Genomic DNA, 26087 nt, shown 5'->3' on the forward strand with positions numbered 1-26087 from the left:
AAACAGATGCTTACACCCATCCGCAACGCCCTAGCAAAACCTACTTGACGGTAACAGTGCTCACTGAGCACCAACCTATCCACATCGACAGGACAGCAGTGGAGAAGGTGGAAAGTTAAGTTCCTTGGTGTACACATCACTGACAAACTGAAATGTTCCACCCACACAGACAGTGTGGCGAAGAAGGCGCAACAGCGACTTTTCAACCTCAGGTGCCTGAAGAAACTTGGCTTGTCACCTAAAAATATCAAACTTTTACAGATGCACAATGGGGCTGCATCACGCCTGGTACGGAAACTGCATTGCCCATAACCGCAGGGCTCTTTAGAGGGTGGTGCGGTCTGCACAACGCACCACCGGGGGCAAAGTACCTGCGCTCCATGACACCAACAGCAGTCGATGTCACAGGAAGGCCAAAAAGATCATCATAGACAACAACCACCCGAGCCACTGCCTGTTCACCCCACTACCACCCAGAAGGCGAGGTCAGTACAGGTGCATCAAAGCTTGGACTGAGTAACTGAAAAATAGCTTCTATCTCAAGGCCATCAGACTGTTAAACAGCAATCACTAACACACAGTGAGGCTGCTGCCTACATACAGACTTGAAATCATTGGCCACTTCAATAATGCCACTTTAATAATGTTTACATATCTTGCATTACTCATCTCATATGTATATACTGTATTTTATACCATTATTGCATCTTGCCAATGCCGCTCGGTCATTGCTCATCCATACATTTATATGTACATATTCTTATTACATTCCTTTACTTAAGATGTGTGTTTTAGGTAATAGAGGTTGACCGATTACATCAGGGACAATTTAAAGTTTTCATAACAAACAGTAATCTGCATTTTTGGATGCCAATTATGCCCGATTACATTGCACTCCACGAGGAGACTGTGTGGCAGGCTGACCACGAGTGCAGCAATGAGCATTGATAAGTTTAATGCTAGCTAGCAACTTATCTTATAAAAAACAAAATCAATCAATCCTAACATAATCACTAGTTAACTACACATGGTTGATGATATTACTAGTTTAACTAGCTTCTCCTGCGTTGCAAATAATCAATGCGGTGCCTGTTAATTTATCATTGAATCACAGCCTAATTCGCCAAACGGGTGATGATTTAACAAGCACATTTGCAAAAAAAGCACTGTTGTTGCACCAATGTGTACCTAATCATAAACATCAATGCCTTTCTTAACATAAATACACAAGTATATTTTTTAAAACCTGCATATTTAGTTAAAAGACATTCATGTTAGCAGGCAAGATTAACTAGGGAAATTGTGTCACTTCTCTTGCGTTCTGTGCAAGCAGAGTTAGATTATATGCAGCAGTTTGGGCCGCCTGGCTCGTTGCGAACTGTGTGAAGACCATTTCTTCCAAACAAAGACCATAATTAATTTGCCAGAAATTTACAGAATTATGACATAACATTGAAGGTTGTTTAATGTAACAGCAATATTTAGAATTATTCCACCCGTTCGATAAAATACGGAGCGGTTCTGTATTTCACTGAAAGAATAAACGTTTTGTTTTCAAAATGATAGTTTCCAGATTTGACCTTATTAATGACCCAAGGCTCGTATTTCTGTGTGTTTATTATATTATAATTAAGTCTATGATTTTATATTTGATAGAGCAGTCTGACTGAGGGGTGGTCTGAGAAACAGAATAGGTGAACGGATGAATTCTGCATGTGTGGTTCCCACTGTGAAGCATGGAGGTGACACAGTCAGTGATTTATTTAGAATTCAAGGCACACTTAACCAGCATGGCTACCACAGCATTCTGCTGCAACACGCCATTCCCATCGGGTTTACGATGAGTGAGACTATCATTTGTTTTACAGTAGGACAATGACCCAAAACACACCTCCAGGCTGTGTAAGGGCTATTTTACCAAGACTGAGAGTGATGGAGTGCTTCATCAGATGACCTGGCCTCCACAATCACCCGACCTCAACCCAATTGAGATGGTTTGGAATGTTGGACTGCAGAGTGAATGAAAAGCAGCCAACAAGTTATCAGCATATGCGGGAACTCCTTCAAGAATGTTGGAAAAGAATTCCACGTGAAGCTGTTTGAGGGAATGCCAAGAGTGGGCAAAGCTGTCATTAAGGCAAAGGGTGGCTACTTTGAAGAATCTAAAATGAATTGATTTGACACTTTCTTAAACACTTTTTTGGTTACTACCTGATTCCATATGTGTTATTTCATAGATGTGATGTAGTCACTATTATTCTACAATGTAGAAAATAGTAAAAATAAAGTAAAACCCTTGAATGAGTAGGTGTGTCCAAACTTTTGTCTGGTACTGCATATTAATATGGGCTCTTTCCAGAACAGCTACCTTGTCCTTGAACCTCAGCAACTTGGCCACTATCAGCCTGGGCATGTCACCTGAATCTTCCTGTGGTCCATCTTCAGTTCACAGAGATCATTTCCCTCACTTTGTCCTCAGACTCCGTCCAGGTCTCAAGTGGAGATTCTGCAATTCCGTCCACAACCATGTTGTTCCACCGGGATTGTCCCTCGAGATAGTCCGATTTATTCTTCATTGTTATCATGGATTCACACACAAAACTCATGTCCTCTCTCAAAGACTTACATATTGCTGTAATCTTGCCCTTCTCCCGTTCTTCAGGTTGTGGACCTCTTTTTTTTTTTTGCTACTGCTCAAATAAAGACATCTCGGTCGAACAACAGCGTATCGACCAAATAATTTACCAGTCAACTAAATGGGGTCAGCCCTAATGTATTTATAGTCTAATATAGGCTCATTTTTTGTGATCTGGGAAAATGTGAATGTGATCAAATTTGGTTGATATTCAAATTTCCGGTGGCTACCTAGGCCTTTTTAATCCAACATTATTGACTGGAATAAATCAAGTCAACACAATAGTGATGACATACTGTATGAATAACTTTAATTACAGATGCAAAGGCCAACATGATGCAACACTGCATAAAGCAAGCTCATGGCCGGTTATTAGTTCTACTGTCCAATAGCATTGTTTGTCTCTTAGTCTGTGTAAATTCATATGAACAAGTACAAGGTTGCTGCAGTTTGACAGGGTTTTAATGTTTTCATCCTCCCTAAGGTCAGAAGTTTTATACCAGGAGATATAAAATCTGGTCCCATCATAGCTCATAGCATTTTTTATTCGATTTTTTACAGCTGATTAACTACTATGTCCTACCCTACTAGGGTCCGGAGTTGGTTAAGTTAGCACCCAACAGATCAGGAAAAACTCTGGGCCACAAGAAAACAATTCCCCCATACCACTCTGGGACCTGAAATCACCCCATAATGTTAAAAATGCTAAAACATAACCTTTTTGATAGATCTACTCTCGACATCATACATTTATTTTGGTAATGGGTTTCCATAGTTTACGTGGCTCAGTGCAGCCAGCAATTTCAGAATGTAACAGGCTGTTAGAACAATTTCAGGTAAAAACTCAATAAAACAAGTCTCAAATAGTAGGAAAATGTATATACACATTTCAGCTGTTTCAATATCATTGCTTGGCTATTACCATTTAGATTGTAGGAGTGTTGGGCTGAACGAGACAATTCTGTTCACACTGACCTGCTCTGAGGGGCACAACTGTTGGGTAAGTATCGTGGTAGAGGTGTAGCAAGTTCGCACAGTCAATGGTCCCAGCCTGATAGCAGATGCCCATAGACTTTGCCGTTGCGCTAACGCTAATTAGCATTGGCTTGCAAAATTACCTCCATCTTCCTTCATATTGGATATAAAAATGGTATCTACTATTTGTTCATCGAACTCTGGGGACATAAAGGGCCTCATTCCCAAAATACCCCTTTAAGAGCCCTGGGCCAGTAAACGAAAGTTGTCTGGTTCGAATCCCCAAGCTGAATAGGTGGGGGGAAAAAATGTGGTCGATATTCTCTTGAGCAAGAGACTTAACCATAATTGCTCCTGTAAGTCACTCTGGTAATTATCACATCATAGCATATCCCATGGCTGCGGCAACAGGATTGTTTATCCCACCGCCAGGCAGGCCAGAGAGATCATGTGATTCAAAAGGGTGACAGCCTCTTGTAAAAACCACCTGTAATGAAATCAGTGGTGATATGGAAGGTCATAACTAACCACATATCCTCGGCCTTATTATGGTTCACAAAATAAATGCATGGAAGTAATCTAAAAAAAATGTGATACAATCACTTCCAAAGCTAAAAATCAAAACACTATATAAACTCCCAATAACAAGCATATCACTGGGCACTCCTCTCCGCCAACATGTGCCTGTGAGTTCCATCTCAGAGAAGTTTCAGAATGCTGAGCCCTGTGAGAACCTGATGAGAGAAAAATGCAAAATGGCCACAGACTGCCATAGTCTTATTAACTGTCTGGGCCCTGTAGCTTATATTTCCTTCTCTACCCTCCTGTGCTGAATGTACAGCCTGGATTCAAACCAGGGTGACGCCTCTAGCACTGAGATGCAGTGCCTTAGACCGCTGTGACACTCAGGAGCCTTGAAAGAGAGAATGATAAAGATGTGCTGACTGGAAGATCAGGACAATGATCTGTGGAGAAGGAAGGCAAGAGCAAGAGAGGAACTCTAGGCCCTGTTTGTAGCCAATAACAAAAGTAGGGGTTTTCCATACATTTTCCCTTGTCAAGTGGTCACATGGTTAGGGGGAAAAAGAAGCAGAAGAAAAGCTTTCATGTGTTGGATTCTAGCTTGAAATACACTTATTCATGTTACCATACTAGAACTTATTGAATACTTTACATGTGAAATGAATGTGTATATTGGAGTCAATGGAGGGTGGATAAGAGCTAGGTTTATGGAAAGGTACTAACTGAGACAATGTGGGAGGCAGGAAGTTTACATTCTGTCAAATATGTTATAAATCACTAACCAAAGTGGTAGACAAATGTGCACACAGACAGGGGCAATCCCATGTTGCCTCTTCAGAAAGTTGAAGGAAAATATAAATCACTGATGCATTTTGCTCACGTCTTATGATAATGTTGGGCACTAAGTTCAATACATTTATTAATGTTGTTGAATTCTGTTTTAATGTCTGGATTCCGTGATTCCGTCTGCGTTCTACGCTTCGTGGATGTTATAGGGCCCTGTGTGTGTGATGCTGCCGAGTGGGATGGCGCTGACAGTGACACAGCCTTCGTCTGGGACAAAAGTTGGGGGGAGGGGCCCTCCACAGCCTACGAACTTTGACCTGGAAAGCTCCCTCAGTGGTGCAACATTCACATCAACTGAACAGTGTGCTTGAGGAACAGACAATTATCTGTCTCTCTCTCGCATGTAATTGTTATAGGAAGATACTCTGGGCATCCCTGTTTTCTGTCTAATAAATCTGATTCATAAGAGGAGGATCAGCTAATAGTTATCTTTGCCTATATCTAGCCGAGACCGCAATTAGTAGCTGAACAAACACCGCCCCAGACCTCCCTCCTACCCCGAGCTGGCCTCCATTTCAGGCTGCGCTGCCTGGTTGAGAGTGAAAACCTGTTTACAAAGGGAGGGGAGAGAGGGGCAGGAGAGCCGCTCAACGTGTCTTATTGTGAGTTGACATCACCAGGGCCCAGTTGGTCCACTAGCCCTGCAAGTGCCCAACCAAGCCCTGACTTTACACCCTGAAGAGGGCCGCAACACCGATTGATGGAATCCCTGCCCAGATCAGTCACTTGTCCAAAGCCATCTGGCATTCTTTACATGCCTGAGATCAGGGCCATTTTTATCATCCACGTCTGCCTGCCATCTTTCACACTCGCTCACTTTCTCCCAATTGCTCTTTTCAAAGCCGTGAAGAGGGAAAGAACGAGAGAGCCTCTCCCGACAAAGGGAACATTCACTTCTTCCTTAACCTCTCTGGTACAAGTGGGACGCACCTCGACAACAGCCAGTGAAATTGCAACAGAAATCCCATAATTACAAATCCTCAAACATACAAGTATTTTACACCATTTTAAAGATAAACTTCTTGTAAATCCAGCCATAGTGTTGGATTTCAAATTGGTGTGCTTTCGCCGTAAAGCCTACCAAACGATTATGTTAGGTCAGCACCTAGTCACAGAAAACCACACAGCCATTTTCCAGCCAAGGAAAGGGCTCAAAAAGTCAGAAATAGCGATTAAATTAATCACTAACCTTTGATGATCTTCATCAGATGGCACTCACAGGACTTCATGTTACACAATAAATGTGTGTTTTGTTCAATAAATTTAATCTATGTCCAAAAACCTCATTTGAAATTGGTGCGTTATCTTCAGAAATGCATGGTCTCAAACAAACATCAGGTGAAAGTGCAGAGAGCCACATCAAATAACAGAAATACTCATAAACATTGATAAAAGACAAGTGTTAAACATACGAATACAGATAAACTACTCCTTAACCTCTTGCTCCTACCTGGCACGCAGGCGTCCCATCCAGAGCTCTGGAAATGCAAATGCCCTACGCTAAATGCTAATAGTATTAGTTAAAACTCCAACGTTCATTAAAATACACATGCAGGGTATTGAATTAAAGCTACACTCGTCGTGAATCCAGGCAACAAGTCAGATTTTTAAAATGCTTTTCGGCGAAAGCATGAGAAGCTATTATCTGATAGCATGTAACACCCCAAAAGACCCGCAGGGGACGTAAACAAAATAATTAGCATAGTCGGCGCTACACAAACCGCACAATAAAATGTAAAACATTAATTACCTTTGACCATCTTCTTTGTTGGCACTCCTAGATGTCCCATAATCATTATTGGGTCTTTTTTTCGATTAAATCGGTCCATATATAGCCTAGATATCGATCTATGAAGACTGTGTGATAAACGGAAAAAAATTGTGTTTCATAACGTAACGTCAGTTTTTAAAATTCAAAAAGTCGACGATAAACTTTCACAAAACACTTCGAAATACTTTTGTAATGCAACTTTAGGTATTAGTACACGTTAATAAGCGATCAAATTCATCAGGAGGCGATGTCAATTCTATAGGCGTCTGTCTCGAAAAAATGTCTTGGAGAGAGCTCGACCAAAACATCCGGGAATAATTTTTTGGGGCTGCTTTTCGGGCTTCCAACCGCGTCGCCGTGCTGCCTCCTCATACCAGCGCCTCTCCGCTTTAGCCGCCTCTAGTTGCTCCTTGGGGCGACGATATTCACCAGGCTGAGCCCAGGGTCCTTTTCCGTCCAGTTCTTCCTCCCATGTCCAATTCTCCAAGTGGTGCAGCCTCTCCCACTGCAACTGCTCTTCACGATTAACAGGGCTCTCTCTGAGCCCTCCCCCAATAAATATTTGGGGGTGACTTTCGGTTTTCGCTCTGCGCCGCCGTGTCTTTCTTTTCGACTCCATTCTCCTATAGCCCTCTTCGCACTGCTCCAGCGAATCCCAGGCGGGCACCGGCACTCTCTCTGGGTCTGCCGCCCACCTGTCTATTTCTTCCAACGTCGTATACTCCAAGCCTCTGCTGTCCATAACGTCCTCCATTCGCTGCTCCAGCTGCCTGTTAACACGCTGCTCGGTCCGAGTGTGGTGGGTGATTCTGTACGGTGTTCTTCGTTTGTAGAAAGAGAGTCGGACCGAAATGCAGCGTGGTGGTTACTCATGACTTTTATGAAAAAGTGACACATGAAATAACTATATAAATACGAAAACAACAAAACGGACCATGAAATCTAATTACAGCCTATCTGGTGAAACTACACAGAGACAGGAACAATCACCCACGAAATACATAGCGAAGCCCAATTTTTCAGTTTTTGATTTGTTAAAAAAGTTTGAAATATCCAATAAATGTCGTTCCACTTCATGATTGTGTCACACTTGTTGTTGATTCTTCACAAAAAAAATACAGTTTTATATCTTTATGTTTGAAGCCTGAAATGTGGAAAAAGGTTGCAAAGTGCAATGGGGCCGAATACTTTCGCAAGGCACTGTATATGCATATCCATGCTTATGGGACTGAGTAGCAGGCAGTTTAGTTTGGGTACACTTTTCACACAAAATTCTGAATGCTGCCGCCTACACTAGTGAAGTTAAGGGGCTTTCCTCCATCTCTCTCTCACCCTCGGCCTCTCCCTCTCTCCTCTCAGGACACCTCAGGTGACAGACCTCATTACAGGCAGGAATCAAGGTTTATTAAAAAAAAACATCAAACACCAGCATACGTTACCAGTAATAACCAACATCCCTTCTGGATTGTATTCATACCCCTTAACTTATTCCACATTTTGTGTTACAGCCTGAAAACATTTTCTTTTTAAACACCCATCTAAACACAACACCCCATAATAACAAAGTGAAAACGTGTTTAGACATTTTTAGACAAGCTATTGAAAATGAAATACAGGATTCTCATATACATTAGTATTCACACTGAGTCAATCCATGTTCGAATCACCTTATGCAGTGATTACAGCAGTTTGTCTTTCTGGGTAAGTCTAAGAGTTTGCACACCTGGATTTTTCTTTCTTTCTTCAAGCTCTTTCAAGTTGGTTGTTGACCATTGCTAGAGAGCCATTTTCTAGATTTGCCATAGATTTAAGTCAAAAACGTAACTAGATCACTCAGGAACATTCAACGTCATCTTGGTAAGCAACTCCAGTGTATATTTGACCTTGTGTTTTAGGTAATTTTCCTGCTGAAAGGTGAATTGGTCTCCCAGTGGAGTGCAACGAGAGAGGCAGGTCGTTATTGCGTTGGACTAGTTAACTGTAAGATTGAATCCCCCAAGCTGACAAGGGGAAAATCTGTCGTTCTGCCCCCGAACGAGGCACTTAACCCACCGTTCCTAGGCTGCCATTGACAATAAGAATGTGTTCTTAACTGACTTGCCTAGTTAAATAAAGATTAAATAAAGGTGTAAAAATATATATAAATAAAAACATTTTAAAATCGGCCAAATCGGTGTGCAATAATACCGAGTTCCGATTGTTATGAAAACTTGAAATCGGCCCTAATTTATCAGCCATTCCGATTAATCGGTCGACCTCTAGTGCAGGTTCAAAGTTTGGTAACTGAATGACGGTTTGTGCCATCATTCTGTTACTAAACTTTGCAAGTAAATGTGTTTCTGTAACGTTTTCAGTGGAAATTCGGTCATCCTTGTGCATAGAGTTGGTTTATTTAACTTTGCAATCATTGGTTTAAAGTGAAAAATCTGAGCCAACATCAATCTGTTATCGTGGAATTGCCCTAAAGGGTGATATTGAGAAAGGAGAGGGAGAGATGGGAGTGAGAGTGGTTTCCTTTGCTGTGGAAAGGGCAGTGGAGCAGGTATGATGGTCCTCTCCCTGTCATGTGATAGGCACTAGTTTAGTCAAGTGGTGTGTGTGTGTGTGTGTGTGTGTGTGTGTGTGTGTGTGTGTGTGTGTGTGTGTGTGTGTGTGTGTGTGTGTGTGTGTGTGTGTGTGTCAAAGCAGGAGCCAATTTTAGAACATGATGCAATGCTTCTCGCACGTACAGCGAAGTGTGTGTCTTTGGGGGAGTGTGCATACTAGTCTTTCAGCCAAGGAGGGGGTGAGAGTTCCCATTCCCTCGCTTCTATCTACTCGTGCCCCATTGCCCAAGTCCCTTCCACCTTTCCTACATTACAACCTCCTCTAGCACTCCAACTGTAAAAGTAATAGACTGGCTTGTATTTGACTTCTGAAAGTCACCTCTTGTAACTAATGGAGGGGGAGAAATGTTATTTACTTGAGTGATTGTGCAATGTACCAACTGTTGGAATAGAGTAGTGCCTTCGGAAAGTATTCACACCCCTGGACTTTTTCCTCATTGTGTTGTGTTACAGCATGAGATTTTGTGTCACTGGTCTACACACAATACCCATTAATGTCAAAGTGGAATTAGGTTTTTATTATTGTTTACTAATTCATGTCTCGAGTCAATAAGTATTCAACACGTTTTTTATGGCAAGCCTAATTAAGAATAGGAATACAAATGTGCCTAAGAAGTAATACAATACATTTCTTGGACTCAGTCAGGTTGCAATAATAGTGTTTAACATGATTTTTGAATGACTACCTCATCCCTGTACCTCACACGTACAATTATCTGTAAGGTCCCTCAGTCGAGCAGTGGAATTTCAAACACAGATTCTACCATAAAGATCAGGGAGGTTTTCCAATGCCTCACAAATAAGGGCACCTATTGGTAGATGGGTCAATAACGACAAAAAAGGCCTATGTGACTCACCACCTGGATTCGGTCTTATGGTGTTTTTAGAGACTCAGAGCTACAAAATGGTATGTAATACACTGCATTTGAGGAACAATGGGAAAGTAATTCTGCTTTGAAAGTTGATCAACTTGAAAACTCACAAGAAAATTGGCTTTGAATGTTTTGGTATCTAGTGAAGAGCTCTTTGTCTACATCCATTCAGCATCGTTCACACCCTCTTAAGTTTTAGACACACACATCTCGTTTCACTCTCGGAGCGCACACTTGATGCTCTTGCTGATGATTTGTTTACCTCTGGATGACATAAAAACAGCCTAACCAGCAAACATTTACTGACAACGGCCATATTCCAATGGGTGTTGTACACACGGCACGTTAGCTGACGAGCCAGCCACCTAACGTTAGCTAGTTAGACAACAATGAACAAAGTGCCAACGATGCCACAGTGCTGTGAGCTAACCAACCTGGTTCAATGTTAGCTAGCTAACATTAGGCTCTAACTAGAAAAGCAAACACCTCTGGGAAACGAATAATAACATCTGCTAGGGAGCCCGCCAGCTAATGTTAGCTAGCTAACAGTACACTTTAGCATAAGACATACACTACCGTTAAAAGTTTGGGGTCACTTAGAAATGTCCTTGTTTTCCAAGAAAACGTACAGTTGAAGTATGAAGTTTACGTACACCTTAGCCAACATTCCTTCAATTCAGACCAGTTTCCCACTCCCTGCTAATGAAAAACATCCCCCAGCATGATGCTGTTTTGGGTGTTGGGTCTGCGCCACACACAGTGTTTAATAAAAATCCATTTAAATTTCAGGTTGTAATGCAACAAAATAGGAAAAACTCAAAGGGGGATGAATACTTTTGTAAGATGAAAAACAGTCCGGTGTTCAGATCCCATCACTTTTTACACATTTTGTTATGTTACAGCCTTATTCTAAAATGGATTAAATATATTTTTCCTTAATCTATACAAAATCCAACGTAATCACACAAAATGGCGCCGACAGAGGGTCGCCTCACTTCTAGTCGTTGCAGAATTTAGTTTTTAAAATGTATTTTACATCACTAACAGAGAGGCTTCAGCCTACATACAGACTTGAAGTCATTGGCCACTAACCAATGAATGCACTACTCATCCCAGAAGTATTCAGTTGAAGTTGGAAGTTTACATACACTTAAGTTGGAGTCATTAAAACTAGTTTATGAACAACTCCACATTTTCATGTTAATAAACTACAGTTATGGCAAGTCAGTTAGGACATCTACTTTGTGCATGACAAGTACTTTTTCCAAAAATTGTTTACAGACAGATTATTTCACTATCACAATTCCGGTGGTTCACAAGCTTACATAAACTAAGTTGACTGTGCCTTTAAACAGCTTGGACAATTCCAGAAAATTATGTCATGGATATAGAAGCTTCCGATGGGCTAATTGACATCATTTGAGTCAATTGGAGGTGTACCTGTGGATGTATTTCAAGGCCTACCTTCAAACGCAGTGCCTCTTCGCTTGACATCATGGGAAAATCACAAGAAATCAGCCAAGACCTCAGAATTTTTTGCGAGAAAGGAGGCCTACAAACCTGACTCAGTTACACCACCTCTGTCAGGAGGAATGGGCCAAAATTCACACAACTTATTGTGGGAAGCTTGTGGAAGGCTACCTGAAACATTTGATCCACGTTAAACAATTTAAAAGGCAATGCTTTCAGGCTCTCCAGAGGGTTGTAGGCTCTCCAGAGGGTAGTGAGGTCTGCACAACGCATCACCAGGGGCAAACTACCTGCCCTCCAGGACACCTACACCACCCGATGTTACAGGAAGGCCATAAAGATCATCAAGGACAACAACCACCCGAGCCACTGCCTGTTCACCCCACTATCATCCAGAAGGCGAGGTCAGTACAGGTGCATTAAAGCTGGGACCGAGAGACTGAAAAACAGCTTCTGTCTCAAGGCCATCAGACTGTTAAACAGCCATCACTAACATTGAGAGGCTGCTGCCAACATACTGACTCAAATCTCTAGCCACTTCATTAATTAAAAATTGGATGTAATAAATGTATCACCAGTCACTTTAAACAATGCCACTTTATATAATAATGTTTACATACCCTACATTACTCATCTCATATGTATATACTGTACTCTATACCATCTACTGCATCTTGCCTACGTCGTTCGGCCATCCATATATTTATATGTACATATTCTTAGTCATTCCTTACACTTGTGTGTCTAAGGTAGTTGCGAAATTGTTAGATTACTTGTTAGATGTTGCGCACTGTCGGAACTCGAAGCACAAGCATTTCTCCACACTCGCAATAACATCTGCTAACCATACCTCTCTTTTAAAAAGCATGTGAAAAAGGTAATTCAAATAACTAAATTCAATCTAGCTAATTTCCGATTTATACGAAATTGTTTGACTACAGAGGTAGCAAAACTGTACTTCAAATCTATGATACTCCCCCACTTAACATACTGCTTGACGAGTTGGGCCCAAGCTTGCTGTACAACATTAAAACCTATTCAGTCTGTCTACAAACAGGCTCTCAAAGTGCTTGATAGGAAGCCCAATAGCCATCATCATTGTCACATCCTTAGAAAACATGAGCTCTTGAGTTGGGAAAATCTTGTGCAATACACCGACGCATGTCTTGTATTCAAGATCCTTAATGGCCTGGCTCCCCCTCCACTCAATATTTTTGTTAAACAGAAAACCCAGACATATGGCAGCAGATCCACAAGGTCTGCCATGAGAGGTGACTGTATAGTTCCCCTAAGGAAAAGCACCTTTAGTAAATCTGCATTCTCTGTGAGAGCTTCCCATGTCTGGAATACACTGCCATCAGACACACATAACTGCACCACATATCACACTTTCACAAAATGCTTGAAGACATGGCTAAAGGTCAATCAGATTTGTGAACATGGTCCCTAGCTGTGTGTTGCCGCTTTCCATGTTGTCTGTTGTCTGCAGCTTGTGAGGTGTGGAAACACTTTGTTGCTTTTATGAATTTTGTCTTGTTGTCTTGTCTTGTTCTATGTTGCTCTGTCTGTATGCTATGTCTTGCTTGTCCTATGTTGCTATGTCTATGGTGCTATTGTCTATATTGTAATTGTTTTTAATAACCTGCCCAGGGACTGCGGTTGAAAATTAGCCGGCTGGCTAAAACCGGCACTTTTACTGAAACGTTGATTAATGTGCACTGTCCCTGTAAAAATAAAATAAACTAAACTATGTATGCGACCAATAAAAATTGATTTAATGACAAAGGGAAAACAGGTTTATAGAAATGTTTGCAAATGTATTAAAAGCACAGAAATACCTTTAGGTAAGTATTCAGACCCTTTGCTATGAGACTCAAAATAGAGCTCAGGTGCATCCCGTTTCCATTGATCATCCTTGAGATTTTTCCACAACTTGATTGGAGTCCACCCGGAAGGAATGTCTCGAGGCACAAATCTGGGGAAGGGTCCAAAAACATTTCTGCAGAAGTGAAGGTCCCTAAGAACACAATGGCCTCCATCAATATTAAAGGGAAGAGGTTTGTAACCCCCAAAACTATTTCTAGAACTGGCCGCCCAGCCAAAGTGAGCTATCTGGGGATGGCCTTGGTCAGAGATGTGACCAAAAACCTGCTGGTCACTGACAGACCTCCAGAGTTCCTCTGTGGAGATGGGAGAACCTTCCAAAAGGACAACCATCTCTGCAGCACTCCACCACTCAGGCCTTTACGGTAGAGTGGCCAGACAGAAAGATGACCGGAGCAAAGTACAGAGATCCTTAATGAAATCCTGCTCCAGAGTGCTCAGGACCTCAGACTGGGGCAAAGGTTTACCTTCCAACAGGAAACAACCCTCAGCACACAGCCAACAATGCAGGAGTGGCTTCGGGACATGTCTCTGAATGTCCTTGTGGCCCAGCCAGAGTCCGGACTTGAAGTCGAACAAACATCTCCGGAGAGACCTGAAAATAGCTGTCCAACCTGACAGAGCTTGAGAGGATCTGCAGAGAATAATGTGAGAAACTGCCCAAATACAGGTGTGCCAAGCTTGTAGCATCATACCCAAGAAGACTTGAGGCTGTAATCACTGCCAAAGCTGCTTCAACAAAGTACTGCGTAAAAGGTCTGAATTAGGGATGCACAATATATCGGAAGCTAGCCACAATAAGGATCAGGCACAATAGTGGAATTTGCAGTTTACCTTCGAAATAAAAGTATGTCATTGACATTGATGAAAATGAAAACAAATAGTAGAATTATGCCATACTTTTATTTTGAAGGCTAACCGAAAAGTCCCACTATTGAGACGAATTCTTATTGTGGCTAGCTTCACATAGATGGGTCCAACCACCATCAATCAAATCAGAACTGTATTATACATTTTTGTTATTTTAGATGACACCGGGCTACATAGTTAGCTAGCTAACTATAGTTACTGAAACAGATGTCGTTTTGCTATGTTTTTGGGTAAGAACTAAAAAAAATTGCATTCATAAGCAAGCTGACGTTTTTCTTTATGACCACCACTGTAGGTGCGCGAGACAACTGCAGCACCATAGCATACGTATCGATGAATCGTTGCGACATGAAATACGAGTGATTGTGTAATAACTACGTAAGAAATTTATGAGAGAGTTAAATTATTATTTGACGTGCAGTCATTCAGGTCCTGATTTGTCAACATTCTTATTTAACATGTCAAATAGTGTTATTTGACACGTCAAAGACCTAAACGGCGTTCCATAGAAATCCTGGTTGAGAATGAAATGACTGAACAAATATACAACAAAACAGCACAGCAAGTAAGTGAAAGAAATAGGTTTTGATTATGTTTTACTGGTAATGGGGACATAGGTAAATGCCAACAAAATAACTTTTTGGTCAGTGTGGTGTGTAAACTACACTGCTCAAAAAAATAAAGGGAACACTAAAATAACACATCCTAGATCTGAATGAATGAAATATTCTTATTAAATACTTTTTTCTTTACATAGTTGAATGTGCTGACAACAAACTCACAAAAATTATCAATGGAAATTAAATGTATCAACCCATGGAGGTCTGGATTTGGAGTCGCACTCAAAATTAAAGTGGAAAACGACACTACAGGCTGATCCAACTTTGATCTAATGTCCTTAAAACAAGTCAAAATGAGGCTCAGTAGTGTGTGTGGCCTCCATGTGCCTGTATGACCTCCCTACAACGCCTGGGCATGCTCCTGATGAGGTGGCGGATGGTCTCCCAAGGGATCTCCTCCCAGACCTGAACTAAAGCATCCGCCAACTCCTGGACAGTCTGTAGTGCAACGTGGCGTTGGTGGATGGAGCGAGACATGATGTCCCAGATGTGCTCAATTGGATTCAGGTCTGGGAAACGGGTGGGCCAGTCCATAGCATCAATGCCTTCCTCTTGCAGGAACTGCTGACACACTCCAGCCACATGAGGTCTAGCATTGTCTTGCATTAGGAGTAACCCAGGGCCAACCGCACCAGCATATGGTCTCACAAGGGGTCTGAGGTTCTCATCTCGGTACCTAATGGCAGTCAGGCTACCTCTGGCAAGCACATGGAGGGCTGTGCGGACCCCAAAAGAAATGCCACCCCACACCATGACTGACCCACCGCCAAACCGGTTATGCTGGAGGATTTTGCAGGCAGCAGAACGTTCTCCACGGCGTCTCCAGACTGTCACATGTGCTCAGTGTGAACCTGCTTTCATCTGTGAAGAGCACAGGGCTCCAATGGCAAATTTACCAATCTTGGTGTTCTCTGGCAAATGCCAAACGTCCTGCACGGTGTTGGGCTATAAGCACAACCCCCACCTGTGGACGTCTGTTTCTGACCGTTTGAGCAGACACATGTACATTTGTGGGCTGCTGGAGGTCATTTTGGGGTCTGTTTGCACAAAGGCGGAGGTGACTGCTAGGTTTGCCCTCCTAGGCCTCCTCCAGACACCTGATGTACATTTTCTGGCCTCCATGCTGGACAGACACAGCAAACCTTCTTGCCATTTGATGTACCATCCTGGATGAGCTGCACTACCTGAGCCACTTGTGCTCCTCTCATGCTACCACTAGAGTGAAAGCACTGCCAGCATTCAAAAGTGACCAAAACATCAGCCAGGAAGCATAGGAACTGAGAAGTGGTCTGGTCACCACCTGCAGAACCACTCCTTTATTGGGGGTGTCTTGCTAATTGCCTATAATTTCCACCTGTTGTCTATTCCATTTGCACAACAGCATGTGAAATTTATTGTCAATCAGTGTTGCTTCCTAAGTGGACAGTTTGATTTCACAGAAGTGTGATTGACTTGGAGTTACATTGTGTTGTTTAAGTGTTCCCTTTATTTTTTTGAGCAGTGTATATTAATATTTATCTAGGCAAGTCAGTTAAGAACAAATTCTCATTTACAATGACTGCCTACCCCGGCCAAACCTGGACAGCGCTGGGCCAATTGTGTGCCGCCCTATCACGGCCTGATGTAATACTGCCTGGATTCGAACCAGGACTGTAGTGACGCCTCTTGCACTGCACATGCAGTGCCTTACACTGCTGCGTCCATGTGTTAACTATTTAACTGTACTAGAATGCTTAAAAGGCCGATAAAGAAAAGGTATATAACACCAGCATGTCGGAGGGAACACTGGCGACCGTTCTCAGCTTGCAGGCACCCGGCCTGCCACAAGGAGTCGCTAGAGCGCAATGGGGAAAGGAAATCCTGGGAGGCAGCTCCCAGTCAAGGCCGGCTGTGACACAGCCTGCGATCGAACCCGGGGCTGTAGTGACACCTCAAGCACGGCGATGCAGTGCTTTAGACCGCTGTGTCACTCGGGAGGCCCCGCTATAGTTCATTCTTACATATTCTGTTTGAGCTGCTTTTAAAAGCAACAGTCGAATTAAAAATATTTCCATAATAGCAAGCTATAACTGATGGTTTGGTTCGCTAAACTAGCAAGTCTGTGTGTTTGGTTAGCAAGGCAACTACTGTTTAGCTATTGAGTAACTTGCTAGCTACTTCAGTCGATGTTGAAAACATTCATACCTGCAAATTAACACATTCCTAGCAGCAAATATGTTAAATTATATAACCATGGTATAAAAGGGATAATTTAACTCGGGGCTCTATGCGTTCTCTGGAAAATAATGCAACCGTCCACGTCGTTTATCATTTTCCAAAAAACGCATAGCCTCTTGTTGATTATCCCTTACATCTCACATGGCGCTGTACTTCCTTTCAAGTTAGACACCTTGGGTCATTTAAAAACACATACATATAGACTTAATGAAGTTAACACAATATGTATTAACAATTAGGGAATTTTCCCTAAAACAAAAACAAATTAAAAACCAGTTTAAACCATTAATTGTTCATTGTTTTTTAAACATTTTTAAAAACAATACAAATACATTAAGTTTCAAGAAGTCCAGCAATGCAATTATATTGACAATTACAGGGCTGTGAATAGTTAGTTTAGCTTGTCTACCAAGATGCATGACAAAGTTAAATGCTTTGTGAAGCCTCAATTAAATATGATTTATAAAGCCTTTATTAAGCAGCGTTAGTGCCACACTTTATAATAATAATAAAATAATAATATGCCATTTAGCAGACGCTTTTATCCAAAGCGACTTACAGTCATGTGTGCATACATTCTACGTATGGGTGATCCCGGGAATCGAACCCACTACCCTGGCGTTACAAGCGCCATGCTCTACCAACTGAGCTACAGAAGGACCACGCTTACCAGGCTTATGTCGTATTTGACAGTTGGTTGTCACATTTGACAGTGGTTGTTATATCAGTTATGCCACCTTTATGAACACTTTAAAACATGACACATGGTAATAGATGTGATTTATGTAGTGTTTATAAAGGCTTTATGAAGCATTTACAAGCTGCACTTCATTTAAAGAATAGTCACTTCAATTCTTCTATCAAATGTGTCACACATTTGGAAATCAACTAAATGTATTTAACTTATTAGAAAATGTATTAAACTGAATGCATCAGCATTTTGTATTCTCTGAAAAGGCAATGACAAGGAATGCCTGTCTGTGTGTGTGTGCATTGCCGGAGCGCATACACTACCGTTCAAAAAGTTTGGGGTCACTTAGAAATGTCCTTGTTTTTGAAAGAATATTTTTTTTGTCCATTAAAATAACATCAAATTGATCAGAAATACAGTGTAGACATGAATGTTGTAAATGACTACTGTCGCTGGAAACGGCAGATTTTTTATGGAGTATCTACTTAGGCGTACAGAGGCCCATTATCAGCAACCATCACTCCTATGTTCCAATGGCAAATTGTTAGCTAATCCAAGTTTATCATTTTAAAAGGCTGATTGATCATTAGAAAACCCTGTTGCAATTATATTAGCACAGCTGAACTCTGTCGTGCTGATTAAAGAAGCAATAAAACTGTCCTTCTTTAGCCTAGTTGAGTATCTGGAGCATTAGCATTTGTGGGTTCGATTACAGGCTCAAAATGGCCAGAAACAAATAACTTTCTTCTGAAACTAGTCAGTCTATTATTGTTCTGAGAGATTGAGGCTATTCCATGCAAGAAATTGCCAAGAAACTGAAGATCTTGTACAACGCTGTGTTCTACTCCCTTCACAGAACAGCACAAACTGTTCTAACCAGAAAGAAAGAATGGGAGGCGCCGGAGGAATGGGAGGCGCCGGTGCACAACTGAGCAAGAGGACAAGTACATTACTGGCTAGTTTGAGAAACAGACACTTCACAAGTCCTCATTTATTTATTTATTTATTTATTTATTTCGCGTGGAGCGCTAAGCCTTGGCTGGACATTTAACTCACTTATTTTTGGCTGTTTAAAAATATATATATATGTTGAAGTCAGAAGTTTAAATACTCCTTAGCCACATACATTTAAACTCGGGTTTTCACAATTCCTGACATTTAATCCTAGTACAAATTCTGTTTTAGGCCAGTTAGGATCACCACTTTATTTTAAGAATGTAATTGTCAAAATAATAGTAGAGAGAATGATTTATTTCAGTATTTATTTATTTCATCACATTCCATGTGGGTCAAAAGTTTAAATACACTCAATTAGTATTTGCTAGCATTGCCTTTCAATTGTTTAACTTGGGTCAAAGGTTTCGGGTAGCCTTCCACAAGCTTCCCACAATAAGTTGGGTGAATTTTGGCCCATTCCTCCAAACAGAGCTGGTGTAACGGAGTCAGGTTTGTAGGCCTCCTTGCTCGCACACGTCTTTTCAGTTATGCCCACAAATGTTCTATAGGATTGAGGTCAGGGCTTTGTGATGGCCACTCCAATACCTTGACTTTGTTGTCCTTAAGCCATTTTGCCACAACTTTAGAAGTATGCTTGTGGTCATTGTCCATTTGGAAGATCCATTTGCGACCAAGCTTTAACTTCCTGACTGATGTCTTGAGATGTTGCTTCAATATACCCACATTATTTTCCTTCTCATTAAGCCATCTATTTTGTGAAGTGCACCAGTCCCTCCTGCAGCAAAGCACTTCCACAACATGATGCTGCCACCCCCGTGCTTCACGGTTGGGATAGTTTTCTCCGGCTTGCAAGCTTCCTCCTTTATTCTCCAAACATAATGATGGTCATTATTGCCAAACGGTTCTATTTTTTTTCCTCTCCATCAGACCAGAGGACATTTCTCCAAAATATACGATCTTTGTTCCCATGTGCATTTGCCAACCGTAGTCTGGCTTTTTATGGCGGTTTTGGAGCAGTAGAGGTCTTAACCGACTTGCCAAAACTATAGTTTGTTAATAACCTCTTAGGGGTCCCTTAAGCGCAAGTCCTGCTCGAATCCCGTTAGCGGGATTGATTTGACAACATCCAGTGCAATTGCAGAACGCCAAAATATAAACTACAGAAATATAAATATTCAACATTCCCGAAAATATAAGTGTAGTACATCAAAATAAAGCTTAACTTCTTGTTAATCCAGCCGCTGGGTCTGATTTCAAAAAGGCCAAAGCACACCATGCAATTATCTGAGGACAGCGCCCCGCATACGAACAAATGAAAATCATTTTTCGACCAGGCAGGTGCGACACAAAAGTCAGAAATAGCCATATAATAAATGCCTTTCCTTTGCAAAAAGATGAAGATCTTCAATCTCAAATGTCTGTGACACAATGAATGGTCATTTTGTTCAATAAATTCCTTCTTTATATCCCCAAAATGTCAATTTATTTGGCGCGTTTGATTCAGAAACACACTGGTTCCAACATTACTACAAAGTACCTAATAAGTTACCTGTAAACTTGGTCCAAACATTTCAAACAACGTTCCTAATCCAACCGCAGGTATCCTAAAATGTAAATAATCTATAACATTTAAGACGGGATAAACAGTTTCCAATACCGAAGAAAAATAACAGAGGGCGCTCCTGTTCACGCGCACCAAAATACTTCAGAGTGACACGTACAAAGAACAGCATTACTTCTTCATTTCGCAAAAGACAAAAATCAAACCATTTCTAAAGACTTGACATCTAGTGGAAGCCATAGGAACTGCAATATGGGCACTCAAAAAAAATCTGGATTCCCATTGGAAAACATAATGACCTCAAAAAAACAAATTCCCTGGATGGCTTGTGCTCGGGGTTTCACCTGCCAAATCTGTTCTATTATACTCACAGACATTATTTTAACAGTTTTAGAAACTTTTGTGTTTTCTATCCAATACTATCATACATATCCTAGCTTCTGGGCCTGAGTAACAGGCAGTTTACTTTGGGCACGCTTTTCATCCGGATGTGAAAATACTGCCCCCTATCCCAAAGAAATTTTAAGAAGAAATTTGTGTAGTGGTTGAAAAATGAGTTTTAAATAACTCCAACCTTAAGTGTATGTAAACTTTCGACTTCAACTGTTATTATATATATATATACACACCCCTGCATTGGTTTCCAAAATTGCATTGGTATTCAATGCAATGGTGTAGTCCGAAGTATGTCAGTTCTGATTAGCCAATGGGCTTTCATGAATTTGCAGGAGTTTCATATTATTAGTTCAGCGCAACATGACCTGGCTCACCTCTCCCGCCAAATTCAAAACCAAGGCGGCACTGAAGATGAGAACATTGTTTTGACACGGCTAGCAGTTGGCAAGCCTTCTTTTGTTATTTAAAAAAGATCAGAGCGCAAAATGTCATCAGCAAATACAAACTAAGGCAGATGTCTGCTCATTTATTGCCTCTTGGACAAAGGAATGTGGAATTGGTTTACTGAAGGCCCGGTCTGTTTGCGCTCTCTGTTGTAAAACTGTTTGTCGGACTGGAAGTGTACGGCATTATTTTGAAAAGAGACATGAGAAAAACTTCAAGGATGAGGCGAACAAGGCTGAAGGAATCAACAAGGCCGTGTCCAGGTTGGAAAAGCAAAGCAGTGTATTTACAAATCAACATGCAGTCCAAAAAAAAAAATCAACATAAAGGATTCACAAAGCTGATTGAAGATAAGATGGGCCAACCCGTGCTTAAATGTCACTATCATACACCAAGAGAATCTGGGTTCCAAGTTCAAACCCTTGGTGCTAATGGACATCGCATCTGTTTAGTGAGCTTTGGAATTCTTCCGTATGTGGACATTTAGATATTCAGGAGACACAATTAGTTGTAATGCACATATGAAAATCATAACTGGCAGGCAGAGATCGTGAGACATGTTAAGATATATTGTAAATTGGCACTCCACACAAAAAAGGTTGCTGACCCCTGATCTAGGTTCTATGTGCTAGCTAACAAGGTAGAACAGTTTAATTTATGAACACACCCTACTGTCAGCATCCAACAGTTTGAACACCATGCTAGCCTGTCCACTTTGTTTAAATGTTTAAATCAAGTGGCTGGATAAGATGTGTATTTCTCAGAATGCCAATTCCTTATATAAATGCTTATTTTTATGCTCATTGCACATTTATAAAACACAGACAAGACAGCGAGCACATAACAGTCTGTGGCTAAAATGCTGCTAGTGGCACATGGTGCCACGCGTGACAGAAACTGAGCATTCATTTTCCAGAAACAAATTTTCATTGATCTGCTCGCTGTCAATTGAGTCATAAAAAGGGTATAGTTAGAAAGGTTATGTTCTCCTCTATTACAGTAAAACCCTGAAATACAAATACCCAATTGAAACTGCTTGCTGTCAGAGAGGAAAAAGTGATCTTTCATCTGTGTTGTTGTGAGTGGCAGGGGCTTGGTGTATGAGTGGGAAGGTGCACACAGCACAGAAGGAGCCGAGACCAAAAAGACCAAATGAGAACAAGCGGACAAATGCTCAAAAAATATATTATAAAAATAATATTTCATTCTTGCGATCCAGGCTTTTGGAATTTCATGCCAAAACATACATTTTAATTTATCAAATGACTTTGATATATCGCCAAGCCCTATCATATACACACAGACCCACCCGTACATGAACTGATTCAAATACAGACACACACACACAGATCCATCACACATACAGATAAGAGAGGGGATGACAGCAAGGGAGTGTGCTGTAAGATTTGTATTGGCACACACTGCACCTTTCACCATCAGCCCCTCACCTCTCTCCTCTCCCAGCAAATGCATCTTCTCTTTCCAATTATATTGTCAGCCTGCTTGTCTGTCTGAGAACTTTGAATTGTACATGAGGCCAGCCTAGTCTCTCTCCAAATTGTATCATTACAAAAACATTCCCTACATGCTCCAGTCAATGAATTAAAAATCAAAGGGGAGTAGGCATGGCCCGTGACATATTATAGAAAGAACAACAATCCCTCTATTATGGAAATCGTTACAAAAGCCATCTGTGCAAAAGCATCATTCGTCTAAATTGATTGGGTAGGAAATCTCTTTTCCATACAGTTATCATTATCTCTTGTCACCTTCATTCATCCTGCTACTTTTACCACAGAAAGACAGGCAAACGGACAGCTCTGGAGAATTCCAGGCAGAGCGCAAGTTCTTCTATATTTAACATCATAACCTTGTCTAAATCGTCAAGTTGGCATAGGTAACAAATTAAATTGGATGAAAATGCCAAGCAATTAGGCCTGGACCTTCACATATGCCAACTGAACATATCAGATGTATCAGGAAATGACCAAAGAAAACATGTGGGCTACCAATGTTTGAGATATAATCATTTATATACAGTACTCTTTTTTTGTGTGTCCTTTACCATTCTTTCAGAAATACTTTAAGTATCTTAAAAAGGCCACTTACTTCTCTGGCAGTGGTTCTGAGTCCAGCAGCGCTCTCCAAAGTGTCCATTGATGGTAGTCTGAGGACAGGTGGTCTTCCCATAGGCCGTGCCTGGGCACACATCCCCACACTCCCGGTCATTCTTATTGGCCACGATGTAATTGTCCTCCACTGTGTCCAGGATCTTGGACCAGTCCAGGGTGGAGAGGTAGCAGAGGTCCGGGTTCTTCTCCACCCTCACGGCTCCCCGGGTGATGTTCATGAGGCTCTGGAGCCCCAGCTCCTTAAGGTCCACCATCTCAAACAGAACCAGGGCGTAGTTGAAGAACAGGTTGTTGCCTCGGATCACCGTCAGGTTGGGGAACAGATTGCTGAGGGACTCTAGACCATAGACCCTAAATAGGAGGAGGAAGTCGGTGACAACGGTCAGCTTGGGGTAGCTGAGGCCCCTGAAGTCCTCGGGCTTGGCCTTGAACATGAGGAGGATCTTCAAGTGGCCCTCAATTACTGTGCAGTTCTCTAATAACTGCAGGTTGGTCACGTTGTTACGGATATCCTTACTCTGACAGACTGGGGGAAATAGAGCAGGATAAAAAGAGAAGAGAAGACACGTCAGTAGCTGCATAGTAGTAGTGCATTGTATTACTTAGTCATTTCCAGGAACATTCAAAAATTCAGCTGAATCAAGACAGAATTGTAAATAAATTGACATAACATTGGGTTAGGGTTGGTTTATCAACAGGATGAGTGTAAAGTTGTGTGCTAAAAAAACACAAGAGGTAGATAAAACACGAATACATTACACACAAGGAATCTGAGCAATTCATAAAACTGCTGCATCCTCTAAGCTACTACTGCACGGCACCGCAACACCACACAAGCTGAGGGCCAGTCAACCCATTTACCTGTGACTATATTCATGATTATGGTTGCAAAGGGTCGGAAACCTTCCAGGAAATTTCCATGTGAAGTTAAGCCTGGGAATTTGTGGAATGTTGCTTAAATTCATCAAAAAAAGTTAGCATATAACAGTGATCTTTTTTTGTGGGATACGCAATTCTAGGTCTTGTGGCATATTTTGGTTAAACTATCCCCAATACAATGGAAATGCAGCCCTCTGCATGCACAGTGGATTCTTCCATCACATGTGCAGTGCACTATTCCATCACACGTACAGCTGATTCTCAAGCTCTTGCACACTAATGAGATGCTATTGAGCCCACACTACTACACTGTCTGAGTCAAGGACCACATGCTTTCTGGTATGTTTTGATTACAATACTGGGTGGGGTGAATATATTTTATATGACATACATGTTTTTTTGTTAACTAGTAAATAGTAGCCTACAGCAAAGTGTGTTTAAATCATTTCTAACTTGTTAAACATTTCTGCTAGTTAGTTTGTATGGGTTTCAGCTTGCTTGAGCCTGCTAACTGAGTGTTAACTTCTCTAGGGTAGGGTGCAGCATTTGGAATTTTGGATGAAAAGCGTGCCCAAATTAAACTGCCTTCTACTCAGGCCCAGAAGATAGGATATGCATATAATTGGTATATTTGGATAGAAAACACTAACATTTCCAAAACTGTTAAAATAGTGCCTGTGAGTATAACAGAACTAATTTGGCAGGTGGAAACCTGAGAAAAATCCATTCCGGAAGAAGGATTTTTGTTGTTGTTGTAGTTTTCTATTCAATGCCATTACAGTATCAATTGACTTCGGACTCAAATTGCAGTTCCTATGCCTTCCACTAGATGTCAGTCTTTAGAAATGGTTTCAGGCTTGTATTCTGAAAAATGAGGGAGTAAGAGCAGTCAGAATGAGTGGACCCTGCCGTGTCACAGAGCTTTTTCATGCGCGCGACCAAGAGAGTGCCTTTGTTGTTTACCTTTTATATTGATGACGATATTGTCCGGTTGAAATATTATCGATTATTTAGGCTAGAAACAACCTGAGGATTGAATATAAACATCGTTTGAAATGTTTCTATGAGCTTTACGGATACAATTTTGATTTTTTTTTTGTCTGCCTGTTGTTGTGACTGCGTTTGTGGATTACTGAAGAAAACCAGAAAAAAACGGAGGTTTTTGGATATAAAGAGAGACTATGAACAAAAGGAACATTTATTGAATAAATGAATGTCTTCTGAGTGCAACCATATGAAGATCAAAGGTAGTGATTCATTTTCTCGCTAGCGTCCCACATACCCTAGAGAGGTTAATTCACCTGTTTCCATACATGTTTCATTTTAAAACATTTATCTTACAAAGGAGTTGTTTAATCTAAGTGATTAACAATTTATCTGTAGATGGAATTGTATTTGGGATTTTTTTGACTATTTTTTTTCTTATCTTTGCAGGAAAATGCCACGGGCACTATCTGATGTGTGGAAACATTTCACAGCGGCTAATGTAGAAGGAAAAGCTGTGCACATTTGCAGATACTGTGCCAAATCATATGTGAAAAATGCAACAAAGATGCAGAATTATCTGGCCAATTGCATAGTTCCTTTAGTGCTCACAACAAGCAACCTCTGACAAAAGTCGCTCTACTTCTATTCAAGGTGAAAATGATGAATCAGACACCTTATCGATAGCAACAGCTCATGGTCCTCCTGGAATCAGAAGTGCTTTTGACTCAATGGAGGAATGTAGTCAGCGAAAT

The 26087-nt window shown here is 41.2% G+C and overlaps 1 protein-coding gene across 1 annotated transcript in view; it reads right to left on the reverse strand.

The window, feature by feature from the left end:
* Positions 1-26087, reverse strand: part of LOC118358912 (insulin receptor-like) — a 111156-nt gene that overhangs the window by 37683 nt on the left and 47386 nt on the right. The window contains exon 2 of the mRNA XM_035736918.2: positions 23447-23995. Coding sequence (XP_035592811.1) covers positions 23447-23995 — 549 coding nt within the window. The remainder of the gene's footprint in view (positions 1-23446; positions 23996-26087) is intronic.

Source organism: Oncorhynchus keta, chromosome 26 (genome assembly GCF_023373465.1).
Source record: "Oncorhynchus keta strain PuntledgeMale-10-30-2019 chromosome 26, Oket_V2, whole genome shotgun sequence".
Classification (NCBI taxonomy): domain Eukaryota; kingdom Metazoa; phylum Chordata; class Actinopteri; order Salmoniformes; family Salmonidae; genus Oncorhynchus; species Oncorhynchus keta.